Here is a 21,910-nt window from a genome sequence, read left to right as displayed (position 1 = left end):
TCTCTCTCGCATTTTAATTGTGATTAAGGATATTTACCTGGAGGCGGAGATGATATTATGTTGGAAGATGATTGAGATGGTGATGATAATAGGCTCGGAAGACGATTAGCACGAACGGTCCCATCATATGTTGATAGATCATGGTGATTATGAAGTAAATGATAATCTTGATTAGCTGATGAACCAGGAACATGAAGTTTGGGAATCAAATTCAACCAGTACGACATCCGATGAGCATGATAGTGATCTCGTAATTTAGGCTTAATTGCTGAAGTAAAAAAAAAGAAGAAAAAATTTAAAAATAATGAGATTGAGTTTCTAAGATATTCTCAAACTTTCCAAACAAAAAAAAAGATGAAATTCTCAGAAAATTCTGAATTTCCTCTGATAAACAGTCAATATAATAATTTGTCTCCCGTGTAAATGATTATTCAGGTAATGAGATAAATGAGCATCAAAGGAGTAGGAAAAATAAACTATCTCTCATGATAACAGGAGGAAAATTCCGATAGAGAAAAAAATATGAAAAAAAAGTTCTGAAGCAAAATTATTCTCAATTTTTGTTCAGATATCAAGTTGACTCTCCCCTGATGATGGTTTTATTCAAAGGAATAAAAAAGCTAATGATGATCATGAAGATGAACCAAAATGCTAACAGGGAAATAAAATTAAGAGGGTGAGAGGTGGATAGAAATGAGGAAGTAGGAAATGTCTCATAATAATAGATAAAGAATGTTAATGATCGTTGAGAGAAAATTTTGATATATTCCAAATTCTGATTATTATCATGATGATGATGACGATAAGTCATCAAAGAAAGAAAGAGATGATCAACTTGATGAAAATATTATTGTTCATAATTACATGTACATATCGAGGTGAGGGAAGACTGAACTTTATCAGACTCGATTAATAATCATGATCGTGAGAAGGAAAAAAAAAATATTGAGAGGAAATGATAATGAAGATGATAAATGTATCATTAAGGTGAGAGAGAGGATAAGGAAGAGGATGAGTAGATCAGGGTGTTGATGAGCTTTAGCTAATTAGGTAACAATTAAACTCACTTATATCGTATACATAATATTGTTGTTGATGCTCTTCATAGATTGGCCATGTTACTTTACTACCACGACTGTTTGAACTGACCTTTGGCTCCTTGACACTTTGATTACCTTTGACCAGGGCATCGGTTTCATCGTCTCTCATGTTTGGATCTCTGGTTGATTGTTAGGAAATGGCAAAGAAAACGTGGATAAACAATTAATGGTTAGTCTCCGATGGTGGTAATTACAATTAGATTTGTCATCATCAAGCTTTTCACCAGAATCTACTTTTTTTTAATGATTAACTTTTGCTAATTATTGTGAAAAGTAATTTGATTTGATAGGCAATTAGATTAATTCAGTTATGACTTTGACTTGCAGTGATTAATAATCTATGTGTATGTGTGAGTGTTTAAAGATGAGGCTCACCTGAATTCTTAATCAAAGATTAACCTTTATCATCAATTAATCTCATGATACAAGAAGATAAGAGGAAGAAGATGATAAATGATCAATTTTGTCATTTTTAGTCGAATTTTTCATTATTTTCCTCTTACCCTTTTCTATCATCCAGCTCTCTGTCACTCTCTCAAAGATGATGCGGATTTAGAAGATGAACATTTTCTTCTTCATCTTTTTTTGTCTTCTATCATTATTATCATTTCTCTTTCCGTTTCCCTGGAAAAGCATATTGTGTTTACACACAGTTCTCTTGCTATCTTATCCACAATTTTCTGGATCAAATGATTTAAAACACAGAAAAAAATGTGACCCACAAAAATGATAAGATGAGAGAGTGAGAGATAAAGGATGAGGATGAAGATAAGGGAGAGATAAACTGAACCAGACATAAAGAGAGATGCTAAGAAGAGAAAGATGATGACCATTGGTCATTTTCTTTATTCCAAGATTTTGGAACCGGAAAAGTATTATTACACATCTTATCCATTCATTGATTACTAACGAATCGAATTGATTATTCTTTCATCTTCATCTTCATCCTTTTCTCTATCAAGGAACAATATTGATACTGAGTCTCTCTTTTTTCTTCATCATTTCCATGGTCAATTCCATGTAAACAATTGCATCTTCCATCATCTTAATCATCCATTTTCTGTTTACTATTGAATTTAAATTGTTTAATCAGTAGACCATCAGATAAGATTCCGTTTCAATCTAATCATTAATCACTAATCTTGTTACTGATTTTTCAAGGTAACAAGTTGAACCTTTAAATATCTTGATTAAAGTTAATCAATTTAATTGATTACACAGTTTAATACAATAAGAAGCTTTCGTTACCTTAGTTACTTTTATTTTTCAAGTTAATTCACTGATTTAAGATTAATTCAGTTAAGTATTTCAATTGGTGATATTAATCATCTATGTTAATGATATGGAATATATAAAAACAATTAACTCTGATTAGCGGAAACAAAACAAACAAATACAAGGGAAAATCAAATTAACTTTTCAATCAACAACTTGATCATTAGTCATTTTGATTAGATTAACAATCAGTAGTTAATTAATCACGTCAACAGTGATAAAAGGATTAAGTCATTTAAATTTAGTGCAAGATTCTGGTTGCAATGAAAATGTTACCATGAAAAGAAAAGTTCTTCATGAGTAATTGAGAATAGGAATAACAATCAAAGAGATAATAGAAAATCAAAATATTGGATATAATTTTTTTTTCTTTTTTTTCTTTATATTTCTAATGAAATGAAAGAAGTTAAGTTTTTCTCATGAATTTTAACCATTGAATTTACCATGATCATGATACTATTTCAGAATCAAGTTGCGAGGGTAAAATAATACTTGAAATGTGATCGACCTGAGATGTTGTTGATCATTAGGGTTGATTAAATTAGAAATCAAATTACATTAATATTAACATATTAAGATGATAATGACACAAATAAACAAAAGATTATCAATGGTCGATCAAGGGAAAGGTTGTTGGTCAATCGAAATGCTTACCCGAATTTAACAAAGGAAACCCAATTGGTGATTAGAGTTTGAGCTAAGGCGATTTCACTTCGAGTGTATTTTGGTGAGAAATGTGACAGTTTATGGCCGGTAATTAGTGGAGCACCAAACAGGTAATTTAAATCTTGACCGGAAACACAGCCAAGTCTGGACGGAAAGTCACCATCTTCAGTTGAATATGTGAAAGCGTAAAAATAGGTTTTTGCTGGACGACGAGAGTGCAGGGTGGCGACTTTGATGACCGGTGCGACCACCAATGAATCAGAAAGTAGATCGGTCAGTGAGTCGATTATATTGAATGGATGGCTAGTTGGCTTTTCCCAATTAGTGTATTCATTTGATATTGTTAGATAAATCTCCTGTGAAAATAAGGAAAGCGATCAGAGAAATGAAAAAGTTAATTCAACAATCAAATGATAATTAATAAACTTGCATTGATTTGCAATGAAAAAGTCAAGGGATTATGCAAAGTTAATCCATTAAAAGATAATAATAATCAAAATATCAGATTAACTGTTTAGTTTTTGTTGGAAACAATCAAATTAAAAGCTGAAACTAATAATCATGATGATTGGTTTTATGATTAAATTGATTGATTACTAAGCTAAGTAATCATTATACTTTATGAGAGATGCTTTTAATCATCGTAATCAAGAATCATTAGGGATCATTATCAAGGTGCTTAATTAACAAACAACTTAACTGAAACATGATTAGAATGAGTGAAAAAAACACCAACAACAATAACAACATGATCTAAACTCTGATTGACAAATTAATGACTCTGAGTGTTCATTTGATGCTGTGGATGAGGAGGAAAAGTGGGAGTAAGTAAAAAGGTATGGGAAATATTAAGCTTTGATTATAATGATGATGATGATGATGATAGTTGATGATGATGATGATATATTATATCAAGAAATATTAATAACTAATATGATAAAAATGAAAATAATATAAGGCACTTGATCATAATAGTTGATAGGCAATACAATGTGATACACGCTCATGATTTTGTAATATATCTTATCATCATTATCATGTTGCTTCAATTGAATCAAATATGATTAATATTATAATATTGATTTTTTGTTTATTTCATCAACAATAACAAACAACAATAAAATAATAACATTGAATCCTATTGATAAATTGAAACATTATCGTCAACGGTTATTGATAATTCCGATGATTATTATGATACAACATTGAACAAGGTTGAGCTAATTAACCTTTTAACTTATATTTTTCCTCTCTTACTTTTATCATCTTCTTCATCATTTCTCTCTCTCTCTCTCTCTCTCTCTCTCTCTTTCATTATCATCATTTCTTTTTGCTTAACTTCCAATTCTCATCAGGGAAATAGCTTCAGATGGACTGAAGAATAGTACTTTGTATACCCAATCTGTTACAGTATGATCATTATTATATACGAATGATGATGATGATGATGATCATCATCATCACAACCCTTCATCATCTTTTATCTTCTTTCACCTTCATCTTTTCTTCCTTCGAGTAATCATCGAAATCATCTATCTAATATAAGGCTCTTTTTTTGTGATATTCGTTTGTTGGTTATATCAAAATCTTACTGAGATCCCTGGTCAGTAAGACTATTAATAGGAACCATATATTGTATATTATAACAATGGAAGATGAAAATATAACAAGATGATTTGTTGAATATCACTCATGGTGATGATGATTATAATCATGATAATGATCATGGTAAATGTTGAATGGAATCATCAAAATGTTATCATGATAACCATCATAATGATCAATTACTATGGGTAAGAAAAAAACACTTATTCCAATATAATGTTAAGGGATGTTATCGTTTTTGAAACTTAATAGATTGAAATTTATCCCTAAATTCAACTCAACTCATTCAACCTTTGAATCTTTGAATTGTGTCACCATGACAAATGATAACCATTGAGATTATAAGTTTAAGATTAAGATTATTATCATATGTGAGATTAACTTAATCTTACCAACTGATTAGTATCTACTCAATTTAGTGATAATCTGATGACCATGATTAGACTGGGAAGCTTAATGAACCCAAATGATAGTTTATCTACTATCATATGTATGCAACAATTAGATTATCATATCAATAGCAACAGAGTTGATCAGCTAATCAAAGATATCACGTTGTGTGAATGAACTGACCCAAAGGACGATAAATCCTGATCAGGAAATAATCAGATTAAGTTATTGGAATATCCTATTAACCATCATGCTAACAGATAATTAATACGAATACTAATCAGTTAAGATTGTTTTCTGACATCCAAAAATAGATCATAACTTTAAAGTTACTGAAAAAATTGTTCAAAGTTCATTCATTCAGTTTATTATCATGAATAAAATAACTAATGTTTCAGGGTGATGATGATTTGAAGTTATTTCCGAGAAAATTCATCCAATTATATGAACAATTTAAAGAGGTTTAACCTGGACACTTGATGGATTGACCCAATGAAATTACATTACCATTTACAAGGAAAAAGTTCAGGCTTGAATCTGAAAAATTCAGGAGCAAAAAATATCTTAAGAGAACTAGAATTCTGAGATTTCTCATTCTCTCTCTCTCTCATCTTATCTTGTGATCTACAGAAAGACAAACATAACAATGCTTAAAGATAATAATACAATCATCATGAAACAACAGGGAAAAAAGTTCTTGCTCGAATCAGGGAACAGAATCGAGAACAAGAACTGACCTGAAAAATATAAGAAACCACCTTAATCCTTGGTTAAGCTTTTCCTATTACTGTTCATGGTCATTACATGATAAGAATTGAGTTGATAATAAATTTGCTTCAACACTCAATGATAACAATTACAATTAATACGATGATTTTATTCTGAAAGAGGAAAAAAAAGTTATTCCATTTTCATTGAACAACATGAATTCAATGTTATCATGAAGAAGGAAAATCGAATATAAAAAAAATTTGATCGTACAAATTGACCATTGGACAACCAGGGGAGTGAATAAGATCAATTCTTTGGTGATAATAGTTTGAATCGTCAATGAGTTGATCAGAATTATTGTTATCACCTTTTGAAAAATCTCTTCTTTATTCTTACATGATGGAACTTTTTTCCAACCTTATTTGATAAACATCCAGGCAATTTCATTCCCTTTGGTTTTATCACTTCTTTCACGAAGATTCTGGTTATTTATTGGTGAAAAGTTCATTTGAAATGCTCTGTGAAAACAAGATTCTAAAATTCTGTGTAAATTGCTCAGAAGAGAGAGAGAGAAAAAAGTTCTGATAAAAATTTTCTTTTCATATGGAATTCACATGAATCCAAAGGGTCAACCAGAAAATAAACATAAGAATAAGAAATTATCATCATCATGATTTATTTCACTTTCTCATAATTTGTTCTGATCATGATTCTGACGATAATTTTTACTCCTCTTCCTTATATCTCTTATCATCATGATTAATCATTATGATGAAAGTTGCCCCAATATAATTACAATAATTCAATAAATGATAAATGAACTCAAGCCAATAGTTATCATCAAAATCATTCCCAACCAGTCAGGAGATACAGGGTAAAGAAAATCAGAAAAGTTCAACAACAAATCCACCAGTAAATGGAATACAAGAAAATCTCAACAAATTAGCGGCACTTGATGAACTTTAACAGAATATGAAACAAAAAGTGAATTTCAATGAAAGTCCATGATAAAGGTAAATAACAGTTCTGAATTGAACATTTCAGAAGTGGGTGGTGGAAAGGGAGAGGTGGCAAGTTGAATGAATAAAGAGATATCCTTTTTTCTGAACAAGTCAATTGAATGTAACTCAATTTTCATGTCAAAATGAACTCAAATAAATATTATATCATCTGAAGCTCATGTCATGAATTGAAATGGATAACTTATATTCTGTTACCTTCATATCCACTACCACCACCATCATATATTTAATATGTTTCTATCATTCTCAGAATCTTCAATATCCATAATAGAACTTTTTTTTTCTTCTATCCAATGAAACAAAAAAAAAGTGATCACCAATTTCATTGCCATTTAACTCTCATGTATTATATGGGATAGAATCTGAAAAGTTCATGAGAAAAACGAGCAAATTTTCATGGTAATTTTATGTTAGTGAAATTTTGTAAAATGCAAAATGAAAGCAAATGATGTGATCATAAAAAGTTACCTGTTGAAATTGAATTTACTTGATGAATTCAGAGTAAATTCAGTTACCCTTCATGATAATGATCATTATTATTAAACTTTATTTTCTCTTTTGCTTCTTTTTTTTCTCAGAATTTCTCTCTATTTATCTCTCCCCTGAAGGCTTCAAGCTGAAAATGACCAATGGGTCAATAGACTCATTATCTATTCATTTGTTTGTTAGCATCAATTTATTTTCATGGTAAATTCAATCAAAAACATGATGTTACTTCAGGATTACTTAAATTTTTCATCTTCTTCATCCATCTCTCTCTCTCTCTTTATTATATCTAAATTGGACCAGTCATGGTCAATATGATTCCCTGACCATCCACTAGATGTATTTTGTGTACATACCAGATGATAAAACTATCAACTCAACAAAACTGACCATTGTCCAGTAATATAATCATTACTCTGACTACTTATATTTATCTCAGATTGACTCAGAAATGTAGCCATGAATCAATGTCATTGAAATAAACCAACTAGGAAAATACAGAGAGATGAAGATCAATATCATGAAAATGAAGATGAAGATGAAAAAAGAATTTTTTTTCTTCTTCTCTCTCATATTTATCATCCATTTATATTAATAATATTAAAGATGAAAATTATATAACTTATCATCATCATTACGATAACAACAATGATAAAATACTTATTATCTTTGTTATCATGAAAATCTTGATGAAACTTATCTTGGAGTACGATGAAGATCAGAATAACAATTACTCCCTCTGAATGCATATATAACCTTGGAATCAGAACTCAATCAAGTTCATAATTCATTGATAAACTGTCTGATAAACAGTGAAACTGAATCATCATGATAATGGTAACAGGGAATTCATTTTATCCTCACTTCCTCTTTATCTCTCATTCTCTCATTCTTTCTCAAGGGTAAACAGACAGAAATGAATTAAATAAATCACAATTGATTCTCTAGTTATGATATTAATTATACCAATTAATAATATTAATAGAAAAGAACAAAAAAAAATAGTTTTTCGTTCTCAGAATATTCGAAATTTGGAAACAATTCTATTCCCTTTGTAAATTACATTCTCTCATCTATCAGAATCTTTGTCACCTTCATAAAGATATAAGGAAATGATTTCCTTTTATCTTTCCACTAATTTTGTGGCTTAACCGAGTTGGGAATTGAAGTTATCATCATTCCTCATCATCTCCATCCTCATCCTCACACCTCATTATACTTATCCAAGGATTTTCACAATTACACCAACATTAAGTTCATTCAACTTGGAAAAAAAACTTATTACCACTTATGATGATTATTTTTTTATTATCATTTAACTTTCAGTGATAATTACTTATTATCTCAATAAGTCTGACCGATCCGTACATTCATTTGACCATCGTCAGAGTTTCTTGCCAAGAGATTTTTATGAGTTTTCTTCAGATTTTCACTAATCACTCCCTGATTTGATTCCTATTACAATTGTTTTGCTAATTGTGTCAATTGGAAAACAAGAACGACTTGAATGAGAACGAATTTTGATTTGAACGCATTCGCACAATTTGATTGTAAAAAACGAACAGATTAACGAGCTACCAAGTTGAGGTCGAGAAAAGGAATTAATTTGATTTCAAACATTTCGTTTTCAAGATCGGGTTCCAAGAAACATGATAAACTGCACAGAAATTTGTTATTCTTACCTGAAGATGATAATCATATTGATTACGAACTAAAGTTCTAATGATTCGATCTCTTCTCGAAGGTTCAATCCCATGATGAACATCATGATCATTAAAAGAATGATAATATTCAACTCGAGTGACACCAGTCAAAAGCTCGTAGCTCCCAAAAAGAGATGTATCATCAGTCATCATGAGCAATGGATCAGCTGGAATAACAGTCCCATCAACGGTTGGACCAAAAATGGTCAAATGTTTGGGTGCATCAAATGTAATCGACATTATCTCATCGAGACTTTTTTTCCTCAAACAATTGAGCATCAAGGTATTCTTGGCACTAGTATGGTCAACTGGACACCCAACCCGTTCACTGAGTAGCTTACTATATCTTAATGAATCAGTAGCCATGGAAAAGGGAGAAAGAGCTGAACCACTGGACATTATAGCTCGCTGGAAAAGTCCTTTTGAAAGAGAAAAAGAGAGAGAGAGAAATTGGAAAATTAATAATTTCCATATAACATCAAACTCAGAACCATAATCATGATATTATCATGAAACAAGAATACAACCCACAGACTGGAATTCAGAAAATGTTAACTAATCTTTTCCATCCCAGGAACTTTTCTTCATCATCATGTAACCATTATATTAGCATAGTTATTAATATATTACTTTTTCATGGAAAATTTTGTTCAATTGTTTTTTTTTTCATGAATCAAGAATTTTAATTAGTTAATGATGATTATAATCATGATAATAATCTGGGTAATAAAATGATATTAATCTAATAACAATATATATATTTACCTCTTGAAAGGTAAATAGCTTAGATATTAGACAAAAATTTTTCTTCACACTTGCATGAGCAAAATTTCAATGTTATCATGATAATATCATGATGATGTAACAATTTTTTCATAATCACGATCAACATATTAATATATTAAATTTTCCAATCTCATCTTTACCTTAATTGTTTTCAAATATTCAAACAAGAAAATGTTCAAATTAAGTATCGATTGAGAAACAAAAGAAAAAGTTTCTCGTAACTTTTTGTTTCTCAACGTCAATAGATTTTTGTAATTTTCCGATAATTGTTTTAATTGTTGCATTGATTTCATTTAATTTTATTTGATCAATTTGCTAAGTCAATTCTCAATTGTCTTCAGGTATAATAATTTACTTTTATTATTAACTTTGATTGTTGTTCTTGGCTAATTGTTACCAGCTAATGATTCTCATTAACAATATATGTATGTAATATTGAATCATGGTTAATTAACTTAATGACAAATGAACAATTAATATACATATCGTACTAATTAAAGTGGTAGTAATGATTATCTAAATGAGATATTTGGTAATGAGAACGAAAATGAATAGAAAAAAAAAGTTCTAGTTACAAATTCGAGGTGAAACTTTGCTTGGAATAGTTTTATTGCGTTCATCTGAAATTCATTACCAATGAAAGTTAATTAATTTGTAATCAAAATTGACACTCAACAGTATTTTCTATGATTAAAAAGGAAACCAGCAAGAAAATAATAATAATATCAACAAAATCATTACCAGAGCTTAATTGTTACAATCAATTTCTCATGATTGCAAATGATTTCAGCTAAAATCAAATTACAGCTCAACAATTTAATAACCATCATGATAATAATCTTAATGATTAATCCGAGAATCTCAGATAACATAATTAGAATTGACAGTTAGCTAAATTATAACGATAGAATCATTTTCACCCAAGATAATTAACAGAAAAAAAGTATTTGAACAAATCAATCAGCTATTTAATGACCATAACACTGAACTTACCTTTGGCCATCGGTGAAATCATGAGTAGATTAACAAAAGAGGCTCCATAATCATGGCCCATGATCGTTACGTTATTTGGTGAGCCACCAAACGATTCAATATTTTCTTGGATCCAATGAAGAGCGGCGACTTGGTCCAATAGTCCAAAGTTACCTCTCGTTGTCCCATCGAGAGATGGGAAGAAACCTTTTCGAAAAGAGAAAATTAAAACAGCCGAAAATTCAATTAATCGTAACACTTTCAAATTCCCATAGTTCTGGTTATTAGAAAATCTTTTCAAGTTTTTTTTTATTATCCTTTTGGTTAACATTCAATTCATGTTTCAATTATTTCGTGTGTGTGTGTGTGTAGCTTGTATTATGATTATGATTATGATTATCATTTAATACTTTAGACTAAGGATGTGATCAGAATTAATTTTCTTGTGATTGTAATTGAATTGTCTTTTGCCACCAATAATAGAAAATAGAAAACAACTTATCGCAAACAATTTAGTAATCCCAATGAAAAGAAAACCACAAATATAACAACTAAATTAAGAAAAACTTTTCCATTTGCAATTAAATTTTTGAAAATTGTAAGAAGCAAAAAAGCAAAGGAGAAAGGTTTATAATGATAGTTTACCTAATACTCCAAGACGAAAGTTAATTGTTATAACAATTGTATCACCAAATGAGGCTAATATTGATCCATCATAAGCAGAGCCTGAATTGTATTCATAAGATTCTCCATGGATGAATACGATAACTGGATAAGGTGATGGCGGTGAAAGTGTTGAGGCGGTGGATGTTGATGATGCTAGAGAGAGAGAGAGAGAGAGAGAGATAAAATTAGTGACCTTTGAAAACTGAACTTTTTTAAATTATCCAGAAGAAGAAGGAAAATCTTGAACAGAAACATGAAGATTCATGATGATTTCATGTGTAAACTTAGGTCCAAATGAGTCCCATGAGGTCAAAGTGAGAATGAGATTTCAACTGTTTTGAATCTGGGAACTCATCAACTGTAAATGTTACTAGGAGTACTTGTTACATAATATTGACTTTTTCATGACTTGAAATTGAAATTAAAGGTAAATACAACAAGCGAGATGAAAGGTAACAACCTTATGTTCATCATCAGGTAAATTTCATCATCAGCATCAATCAGTTACTTGAGATTTAAGTAAAAGGTGCAGCAAAATGAAAACTCTTGAGGGAACTGACAGAATACCCTGAATACCCTTGATACCTTTTTTCTTTCTCCATGTGAATTAGCTCTTATAGTGACAATTTTATATTCTTCCAGAAGTGATTTAGATATCAAATAACTGGAGGGGTTTTTGTGTTCATTGCAAGAATTATAGTTATCATGAAACAACATGTAATTCTGAAATAATCAAGGATCAAAATGAACGATTCATGATAATGGAAACATTGAATTTTTTTTCTCTTTTTTTGTTCATCAATCTAATCAACATTATATTTCAAAATAATATGACGATGTATTCAACTTATTGTCATGAAACATGGTGTAAATATCAGAACCTTTCTCGGAATTTTTAAAAAATGCTGAGTGGAAAAAAGAAAGAAAAAAATTCATTTTGTTCCCTGAAAATCTCGCAATTTTCATGGTGATATTTTTTTCATCTTCTATGCCAATGAAATTACATTGCAACAATTTTATGAACTCAATTCTCAACTGAATTAAAGATAAATTTATTTACAATCAAATTCAACTAATGTGAAACTATGAAACAAGTTCAGGGGGTTTTCATTGTAACCAATGATTATCATGGAACAATAAATATCAGAATTTTTTTAATTTCATATTCGATAAAAAATCCCTTTACATATACACCTAAACTCATCTCTCTCCACCCTGTATATTGAACTGAAATGATTATTGTTTACTTATCATTGCAACTATCCCAGAGTTCACATTAGATTTTTATCGATATCGATATTACATTTACGAGGGTTGTTAGGATAAAGATAACGGTAAAATTGATGAGAAAGAAAAGTTTGTTACCAAAAAGAGAAAATAAAAAAGTTCTGTCAACAAGATTTTCACTTTTTTTACAGTTACTTTTGATTTGGTCTTCATTTTTCAACCTCATTCGAGGAGAAAGTTACAAGAAAAATAGATTTAAAAGTTTTGTTTCTCTTTCCATGGGAAAAAAATAATATAATATTATGAAGATGATGAAATAATGAAGGTAAACAAGAAAAGGGAACAAGAAACTGAGCCTCAGAATCCCAATCAACATATAAGAGTCAATGACGAGTCAGAAATCGAGCCACCCTGGCCACATTGATTCGTCGTTGATTCAAAATTTTTTGAGCCCGATTGACTCTATTTTGAGCGCTCATGAGTCAATTTTGATAAATTTTTGATTCAAATTTTGAATGAAAATTGAATCGAAATTGACTCAAAATTGAATCAAAATTGAATCAAAATACAGTCGAATGTAAATCAAGAAAGAGATTTAAATATTCTGTTATATCGGATCTATTGATTTTGAATCCAAGAATGTAGATCAAAATTTTATCACTAACGGAAGAAAAACTTTCTATTATATTTGATCAAAATATTTCGATTGATTAATCAAATTATCAACGATAAAATATCAATGAACGCAGAATGAATATTTATTTAGATAAATTGATTAGAGATTTTGTATCTTCAATAATTTATCTTGAATCAACTATATTTGAAGTTTAAAAGCTCGAATCTTGGTCTATCATCAAATAATATAAGCGAACTTTAATTCAAAGAAAAAATATCGAATTTAATAGCAAAAAATAGATTTTTGATGAACGATCTTTAAGAAGTTATAGAATTAAATCAAAAATCAAAACATTCTGAGTTCCAAGTACTATGAGAAGAGTCCTGTGAATTTTCTTGATCAGATAAATTGGGATCTATTGAATCTTTATCTTTGTTATAGGAAGTTGTTTCTTTGTCTTCTTCGAAATGTATCTTGATCCATCATCATCGATATTATTGTCGTCGTCATTATCATCGATAATAGATTTTCTTGTCAATTCAGCGTTTCTAGCACAAAGTTCTTTGACCATCCGAGATCTCACTTTGTATTCTGCAGCTGCAGAGTACTTATAAATTTTGGCTTTGCGAAATACATGATCTAATGATAGAAACGGCTTGTTAATTTGATAAATTTAATTGATTTTGGATCATGAAACTTACTCATAAATGCTCTTACTCTTTCTTGACCCAGTTTATAATTGAAATCTCCTTCCATTCGGGCTGTAAAAGGCTTTTCAAAACCCCAAATGAAGCTCAATGGGTATTTGAATTTTTTAGATTTATCGATTGTTAAATATCCTTCCAAATCTTTTTTATCTAAGAACTTTTACCTAGAGTAACATTCTCATAGTAATTTTAGGGAACGCTATCTTCACAAGTTGATAAGCGAAAGATGGCGCTAAAGAAGGAGTTGAATTTCTGATAGCTTCATCATAAAGATCCAAATCAAACCGTATGACACCTTCAACATATATTTGATTCTAGAATATAAATCAAAGAGTTATAACTTGCCTTTTGTTATTTACTGGATAATTACCTTGTTACTGCTCTTGTAAGTACAATCTCTTTCCGGAACAACATTTGATATTTCAGAGTCACTCTGATTATTATGATCAATATATTTTCTCATTTCATCTATAACATTGATTATTGATATTAGAAATGATCCGATTGTATCATATTCAGAGATTCTTTTTTCGTTTCAATAAATCAGTAACTTGATCATTGATACTCTCTATTGATACATCGGCAACTGATTTATCTAGACAAACGTTATCAACTTTACGTTTTTTTGCTCTATTCTCTGAGCTCTCATCATCTTTGGCAACACCATTTTCGTTGGAGTTATTGATCTTTAAGCTTTTCTTGTGATCTTTTGTCTTTGTTTCAAGATGATCTGAGCTTTGGTCACTTTCATATTCACTATCAGTTAGAAAACTGTTGCTCAATGGCTTGCTCGATCTTTGCGAGTTTGGCTGATCATTTCTTTGATCTGGTTTATCCTTAAGGTGAGCTTTGTCAATTATCTCATCAGATTCCAATAACTTTTTGATCTGAAGACTTGTTAATACGCGTTGCGATGGCACATCGTTTTCAGAATCAAGAGGACAATGAATGAGTTTTGTTACTCCTTTCGATAACCTTTTGATCTTTGGAAGTTTTTGCCAGCATTTATTGGATGTCGTATTTTCATTTAAACTAACTTTCAAGTTCAGAGGTGAATCTAGAGAAACGAGATAAGTATTGTTATTAATAATCATTAATTTTGAATTGTTAAAGAAACATGGACTCACCTCCGGTTGCTATTATCTGAGAATAAAACTGGTGACTCCGATCTTGATCTTGAAGCAATTCAGCTTTTATCAGTGAACTTAGAAAATGGAAGTTGAAATCCGAAATCCAATAGATTAGACTCATTCAACTTGACGACAAGAGGCTGCTTGATTACTCCTTTGTCTTCGTCCAAAATGTAAGGAAGAACAACAGCGAAAAGGATACCGTCTTTCAGTGGTTGAGTAAGGATCGAAGAGCTTTGATCATCGGCTCGTTTTTCCAAAAGAGTACTTTGACTCTTATCAGTCTCCTCAATAGTTGTCGTTGGGTTTTGCACTTTTTTAGAACTTCCTCTGGATTCACTTGCTGATGCGATCACTGTAACTAGATTTGTAGCGTTGTTTTCTTTAGATGAACTGATGTTGTGTTTTTTAAATTTGCCGAAAATATTAAGATCTTTTGCAGAAGCAGTTGACTTTTTACGAACACTTGAGAACTTTGAACATTTTTTTGTTATCGAAGATCTTTGACTATTTTGAGTACTCATGATGAAAACTTTTTGATCAATTAAAGTTAGACTAAGAGACACAATTGAATTAATGCTGGGAAATTTGAAAGCCTTAGCTTTTTATTATAAATGGAACAATTATCTAGACAGTAAATGGTTAACTTTGATCAACTGAGATCAAAAGAGTTACAGATTTTTTTTTGTACCAACAAAAAGGGGAATGTTAATTGGATTAGAAAAATTGATTGAATTGGAAAAAAATTAATTTGGCTAACTACTATTGGTTAGAAATGTAACAGATGAAAATAATTAGATGAGAAATTAATTTTTTTGTGCTTTTAAATGTTGAAATTTTTTCTTACTTTTGTAGATTTTGATTTTTTTTTGGATTTTTCACTTCAGTGGTTGTCAAAATATCAAATTTGTTTTATGAAGATTTGGGTTGATTGGCTGCAGAAGCAAATAGATTTTGTAACAACAATTGATTGGCTGGATTGCTCAAGAAGGCAAGAGTCTCTGGGGGAATAACAGAGGCAATATTTGTCACAGTTGCTTGAGAAGGTGCCTTTCCATTTCCTTTTTCTTTTTCTGTTTCCGTGTGAGTGGAAGAACTTTTATCTTGATTCAATTCTCCACCGCTGTAAACTTTCTTGATTTTCTTGATTTCAGAATCTGATATATCAGAACATTTTCTCTTGGAGGCCTTTGTTTCTTCTCGGATTTTTTCATTATCCACAATCACGTGATTAGAAGTCACCACTGCCTCTGTTGAGGTTGAAATAATAGACGTAGAGCCGATACTTGATCCAACGCCAGAGTCGTTGATTTTAGATCCTGTTTTCTCATCGTTTTTAGATGAGTGGTTTGATGATTCAAGTGTAAGGTTGACTGGTGAGAGACTTAAAGTAGACTCTGAGAAAGCTGAAGGTTTTGCTGGAGTTGAAGTGATTTGCGAATCACTTTTTAGAAATTCACCGTTTTTTTCATTAGGAGATTTACCAAATACCGCATTGAATTCAGTATCAGCAGCAGCCAAACTTTCAGGATCAATCTCATCCATTGCTTTCAAGAAGTCATCATGATCATCTTCAAATAAATCTTCTTGATCATCATTTCGATATCTTTGGTCATCAGAATCAGGAAGATCTTCTAATACAATTTTTGCATCACTATCAGAACTTTTTAAATTTTCATCTTTCTGTTTTTCTTTTTCTGCTTCACTTGAACCCGAACTAGACGGTTGGTTGAGGTGTAATTCAGGAGGAATATCTTGTTTCTTTGAACCAATATTTTGACTGGCTGAACGAGTTACTATATTTGATCGATCCATTGAATCCTCTTGCATTGCTCTAATAGCAATCATACTGGGTACCTCACAGCCCAAATCAACTTCGTTTTCTTCATTATTAGGCTCATGAGCATCCTCATCGTTCTTGTCTTCTTGTTCCTCCTCTTCTTGTTCCTCTTCTTGTTCCTCTTCCTCTTCTTCTTTATCTTCCTCTTCTTCCTCTTCTTCTTCCTCTTCTTCCGCGTCATCGTTTTCGTCTTCTTCTTCATCAAAATCTTCGTCTTCAGTTGTTGTATCTTTTCCACCTCCAGATGATCTTGGACTTCGGCGAACGATGATTTTTGTTCTTTGGTAATGCATTGCTTTACAGACTTGATTTCCTAAATGACTAACAGTAAATTGGTCATAAGATTTACGGCCACATTTTCTCATAGTGTGATCTAATGATTAAAAAGTAAAAAAGATCCAATAAGAGAAAAGACCACATAAATTGATTTTGGATTTAAACTTACCCATCAGAGCATCAAATCTTGCCTTTCCAAGTTGATAATCGTATTTTCCGGATACAGGGTAAGTCAATGGCAAGGTATTGTTCCAAACCGATAGTAAAGATTTATTGTTACCTTTTCCAGCAACCGTCACACCAGTCAACCAATGATTTGGAAAACAAAATCGTACAAAATTTGCTATGACAGTAGTTGGTTCACGATCTTGGATATTATTTGGAAGAGATTTCAAAAACTTTTTGTATTTTGCTGCTTTAATCGGTAGAATTCCTTCGATGAAAGTTATCCCACCTTGTTCCTTAGTCTCATCATCCTCAGATATTATTCGTAAATCTTTCGCTTCGTTAGGTTGATTTTTTACTTTGGAACTTGTTTTAACCTTAGATTTGGAATTCCCAAGTTCTTCGATTATATTTAACAAACTCGATTGAATCTCGGTTGACTCTCGACAGAACCGTTGAATAGTTTCTGAAACTTTCATTGATTCACAGAATATCTTGAGATTCTTTGTTCTTTCTTTGGTCTCGTTTATGAGATCTGCGGATGATTTCTTTTCATCGGGTTCGTTGAATAAATTTCTTGAAACAGTAGCTGATGTTGAAGCTCCTCTAGAATTTGATCCATCATCTATGTTAACCACCTCTGGTTCAATTTCAATTCTTACCGTTTTCAGTCCTTCTATGTGCTGAATGAACGAATTGAATTCAATCTTGGAAATCGGCTTTACCGAAAATTCTTTGCTCTTTACCAAACAAGCATTCGAAAGCGAAAGCCAATGCATAATTTTATTGGGAAGATGAGGGGGTTTTGGATTTTTGTTCTTCGAATAGAAGATCTTATAACCAGATAAAAGATCTTTTGAGTCCTCTGGAAAGAAAAAAACATCAATTTTTTGTTTCTTATTAATTGTTAAACTTACCTCCAGTTCCAACGATCATCGCAGTTACAGGTTTATGACCTAATATTTCAATTTTGACATAATTGTCAAAATTAACCTCTAAAGGTTTTAGATCTGTTGGTATTAGCGATGAATCAATTGAAAAACCAACAGGTATAGTCACTTCTTTTCCGCTCTTCTCTTTCACAAGAAACAGAGCAATTATCATTTTCTCGTTCATTTTTAAGTTGCAATAAGATCCCACAATTGTAGATTGATTTCTCAAGTATCTCGATTTAGATCTTAATTTGAACACGGAGAAATTCTAAATTGATGAACTTTCCGCTTTGAACGAATGTCCATGAAAACACTTAAAACACGTAAAACTGATTCAATTTTTTAAGATTTCAGAGCACAATGGTTGTTAAAACGTGGTAAAAGTAATTTGATGATTGTAACAATTAAAAAAAATTACATAATCGATTTCCGATTCAGATAAAATTTAAAAAAAACTCTTTCCGCTGATAAGATTAAACACTTATCAAAGCTAAAAGAGAGATAAAGACTAGTGGTTTCCATGGGAACCAAACAAAAAGAATAGAACAAATTAAATGTTCTATTCTCTTTAAGAAGTGAACACATGTTCTCATTTATTCTTTTTTTAATTTTGTTCTCTTCAAATTAATTTGATTTAAATTCGATTTAAATTAGATTTGATTTGGTTTAAAGTAAATTAAATCAATTAATTATTTTTTGTGTTTCTCGTAAATTAATTAGTTTAATCTCTTCAATTATGAACAATAATTTCTCATTAAGAAGTGTAAATAGACATCGTAGATTTCAACATCTCTCTCATCACTCATCTTATATTGATGATCTACCAGATTATCATTTAAGGAGTTCAGATGATTCTTTTTCTTCAGATTGTGAATCATTGATCAGTGATTCGTTTCTAAGTGATGATCAGGCTGAAAATTGTGAACAATTTGATTGTGAAAACAGTAATTTTCTAAGCAAAAAAGCTTACTGTGAAGTGATCATTTCTGCTATTTTGAGTAAGGCAAATCTAAGCCTTTCATCAGCTCAACTTGTTGTTAACCTTTTCAACAATGTGAATTTAAGATTTTCAAGTGATCCGGCCCTTTTACCAAGTGTTCGCTACTTGTGGGAAAAGAGAGCAAAGAAAAACTCAATCGGTGTTTACATAATTTGTGAGAAAAAACATAGCCATGGACCGTTTTTCAGCGAACCTAGATTCTTCGGATCTTTTATCTGCGAAGAAAGAGAAATTCAAGCCGAACTGAAAAATGACAAATATTTTCTTCACATTGGACTTCGAAATCAGCTGGAAACATTTCTACCAACTGTACCGGATTCACAATGGGTCGAAAATCAAAGATCTGACCAAGAAATGATCATTGATATTCACAATGCTAAATTATCAAAGAATTTCAAACAATCACGTCATTTTCATTCGACTGAAACTAAGATAATCACCTTAACAATGCACACAGATGAAGTTCTGGTTGGAAATAGTTCAAGTGTAAAAATCTTCCCAATTTTCATCTCCATCAATGAGCTCAAACCTGACTTTAGGAGAAATCATTTTTTTCTTTGTGCATTGTTTGTCGGGAAAAATAGACCACTGGTGGAAAGTTATCTTGGTCCTGTTTGCGCTGATCTTAAACAACTTGAATCTGATCCAATTATCTGGAAAAGTAGATCAGGAATACTATGTAGAGCAACTTTTCACCTTATAGCGCTTGTGGCTGATGCCCCTATGCGAGCTTTTCTACGAGGAACAAGACAGTATAACCACACATATGGATGTGATTGGTGCTTGATCTGTGCGACGACAAATACAAGACGATCTCGACATTTCTCAATCAAAAGCTACAATGAACTAGAATCATTGAAACGGAAGCATGAAGATTTCAAAGAGTTTGATAGACTTAACTCAGAAGATACTCTAGATGTTGATACAGATCAAATAGAAAGATTTCATGGAATTATCGGCTCTTCTCCATTGTTAAGCTTGGAAAGTTTCAATATTGTTGATGGTGTTCTGGTCGAGCATATGCATTGTCTAGTCTTGGGAATTTGTCGATCATTGATCTTACGCGGATGGTTTGGTGAAACTTCCAGAACAATTTTTGAGAAGAACGTTGACAAATTAACTTTGAGAAAAGCTCTTTCTTCAAGAATCGTGAAAATATCTGTTCCTTCAAGTTTTACTAGAGCACCAAGAGATCTTGATCAGTTGAAATATTGGAAAAGCTCCGAGTATGACGCTTTCATCGTTTACTATTTTCCAGGTATAATCAAAGGTCTACTCAGATTGAATGTTATAAACAATTTATTTTGTTTCATCAAAATATTTCAACTTTCGCACTCTGGTCCTGTTGATCGAGATGTAATTGATCAACTGAGAAATTTAGTTTCTGAGTTTCAACATGGAGTTCAAGATATCTATGGGGAAAATTTCATGAGTTATAATCTTCACATTCTCTCTCACTTACCAGATTCAGTCAATAATCTTGGACCTACGAGGAACATATCGTCATATCCACTAGAAAATTATATGGGCATTTTAAAAGATAAAGTTAGAAGGTCCTCTAACATTGCCCCTTCACTTGTCAGGATTTTCATCAACGATTTTCGCTACCAGGAAATACTAAACTCGATATCAGATTGGCCATTACATGAAAAAGAGAAAAAAGATCTTGGATTTCATTCATATTTACTTGATGAAAAACCTGATCAATTAACTTCGTTAAAAGAAACCTTGTTTCACGAAGATGTCAATCTAATCAAAGAAAGAATAATTAACATTCTCGGCCATTTAGCTCCAGATGAAATTATTCTCTTGAAATCGATTTCAATCAATGGTAAAAGATTCTCAACGAAAGATTATTCTAAGGATAAGCTGCGATGTGATTCAATCATAAAATCGGAAAACGGTGGATTCTATTTGATTCATTCCATTTTCAAATATGGAGATACGTTATTTTCCCTCTGTGAAAAATTTCGAACTTCACCATTCAAAGTCTCATTCAAAGGATTGACCGGCTCATTTGTATTCACTCTTTCACATTTATTCGAGATTGAAAGTTCATCGAAAAAAGATTCAAGCGATATGATCTGCATTAAGCTTGATTCTAAAGTCAAAAAATGCTTCATCATTAAGAGTACGGAGCTTTCTCATAGGTATTCAAAGGACCTCATCGTCGAACCTTTTCTTTTCAATTTTTGACGCTATCCAGGTGCGTTTTGACTCTTACCAAATTCACGTCGCTCATTTTTTTCTATTAGTTTTATCTTAATTTTTCAGATCAAATCATTGATTGATCTATTTTTTTCTTATATATTAGTTCAATTGTATCTACAGAACCAAAAATTAATTGATTTCTTCCTCCATCATAACTATTTAATTCAAAATTTGGTGTTCAAAGTGTATCTCTGGTGTATCTTCTTTCTTTGGCTTTTTCTCTTTGATATTCGTTCCAGTTTCTTACATTCTCTTTTCTGCTTCAAAGTTCAGTGTTTTTTATCCATCACAAAACTATCAACACAGTTCATCATCTTCCCTTTATCATCTTATATCTCTTGATTACTTATAATTGAATTAATTATCTTCAACAGTGAAAATGTCTAAATGTAAGTAACAACTTGTTTGATTTTCATCCATCGGC

The 21,910-nt window shown here is 31.2% G+C and overlaps 1 protein-coding gene across 1 annotated transcript in view; it reads right to left on the bottom strand.

The window, feature by feature from the left end:
- LOC128386651 (neuroligin-4, X-linked-like) overlaps positions 1 to 21,910 on the bottom strand; it is a 57,636-nt gene that overhangs the window by 2,440 nt on the left and 33,286 nt on the right. The window contains exons 3-8 of the mRNA XM_053345716.1: positions 11,362 to 11,535; positions 10,738 to 10,923; positions 8,938 to 9,377; positions 3,030 to 3,397; positions 1,068 to 1,219; positions 38 to 268 (exon numbers count right to left, since the gene is read on the bottom strand). Of these exons, the coding sequence (XP_053201691.1) occupies positions 38 to 268; positions 1,068 to 1,219; positions 3,030 to 3,397; positions 8,938 to 9,377; positions 10,738 to 10,923; positions 11,362 to 11,535 (1,551 nt within the window). The remainder of the gene's footprint in view (positions 1 to 37; positions 269 to 1,067; positions 1,220 to 3,029; positions 3,398 to 8,937; positions 9,378 to 10,737; positions 10,924 to 11,361; positions 11,536 to 21,910) is intronic.

The sequence above is a fragment of the Panonychus citri genome, unplaced genomic scaffold (assembly GCF_014898815.1).
Source record: "Panonychus citri isolate SS breed McGregor unplaced genomic scaffold, ASM1489881v1 Contig00001, whole genome shotgun sequence".
Classification (NCBI taxonomy): Eukaryota; Metazoa; Arthropoda; class Arachnida; order Trombidiformes; family Tetranychidae; genus Panonychus; species Panonychus citri.
This window is presented reverse-complemented; position numbering and strand designations above follow the sequence as displayed.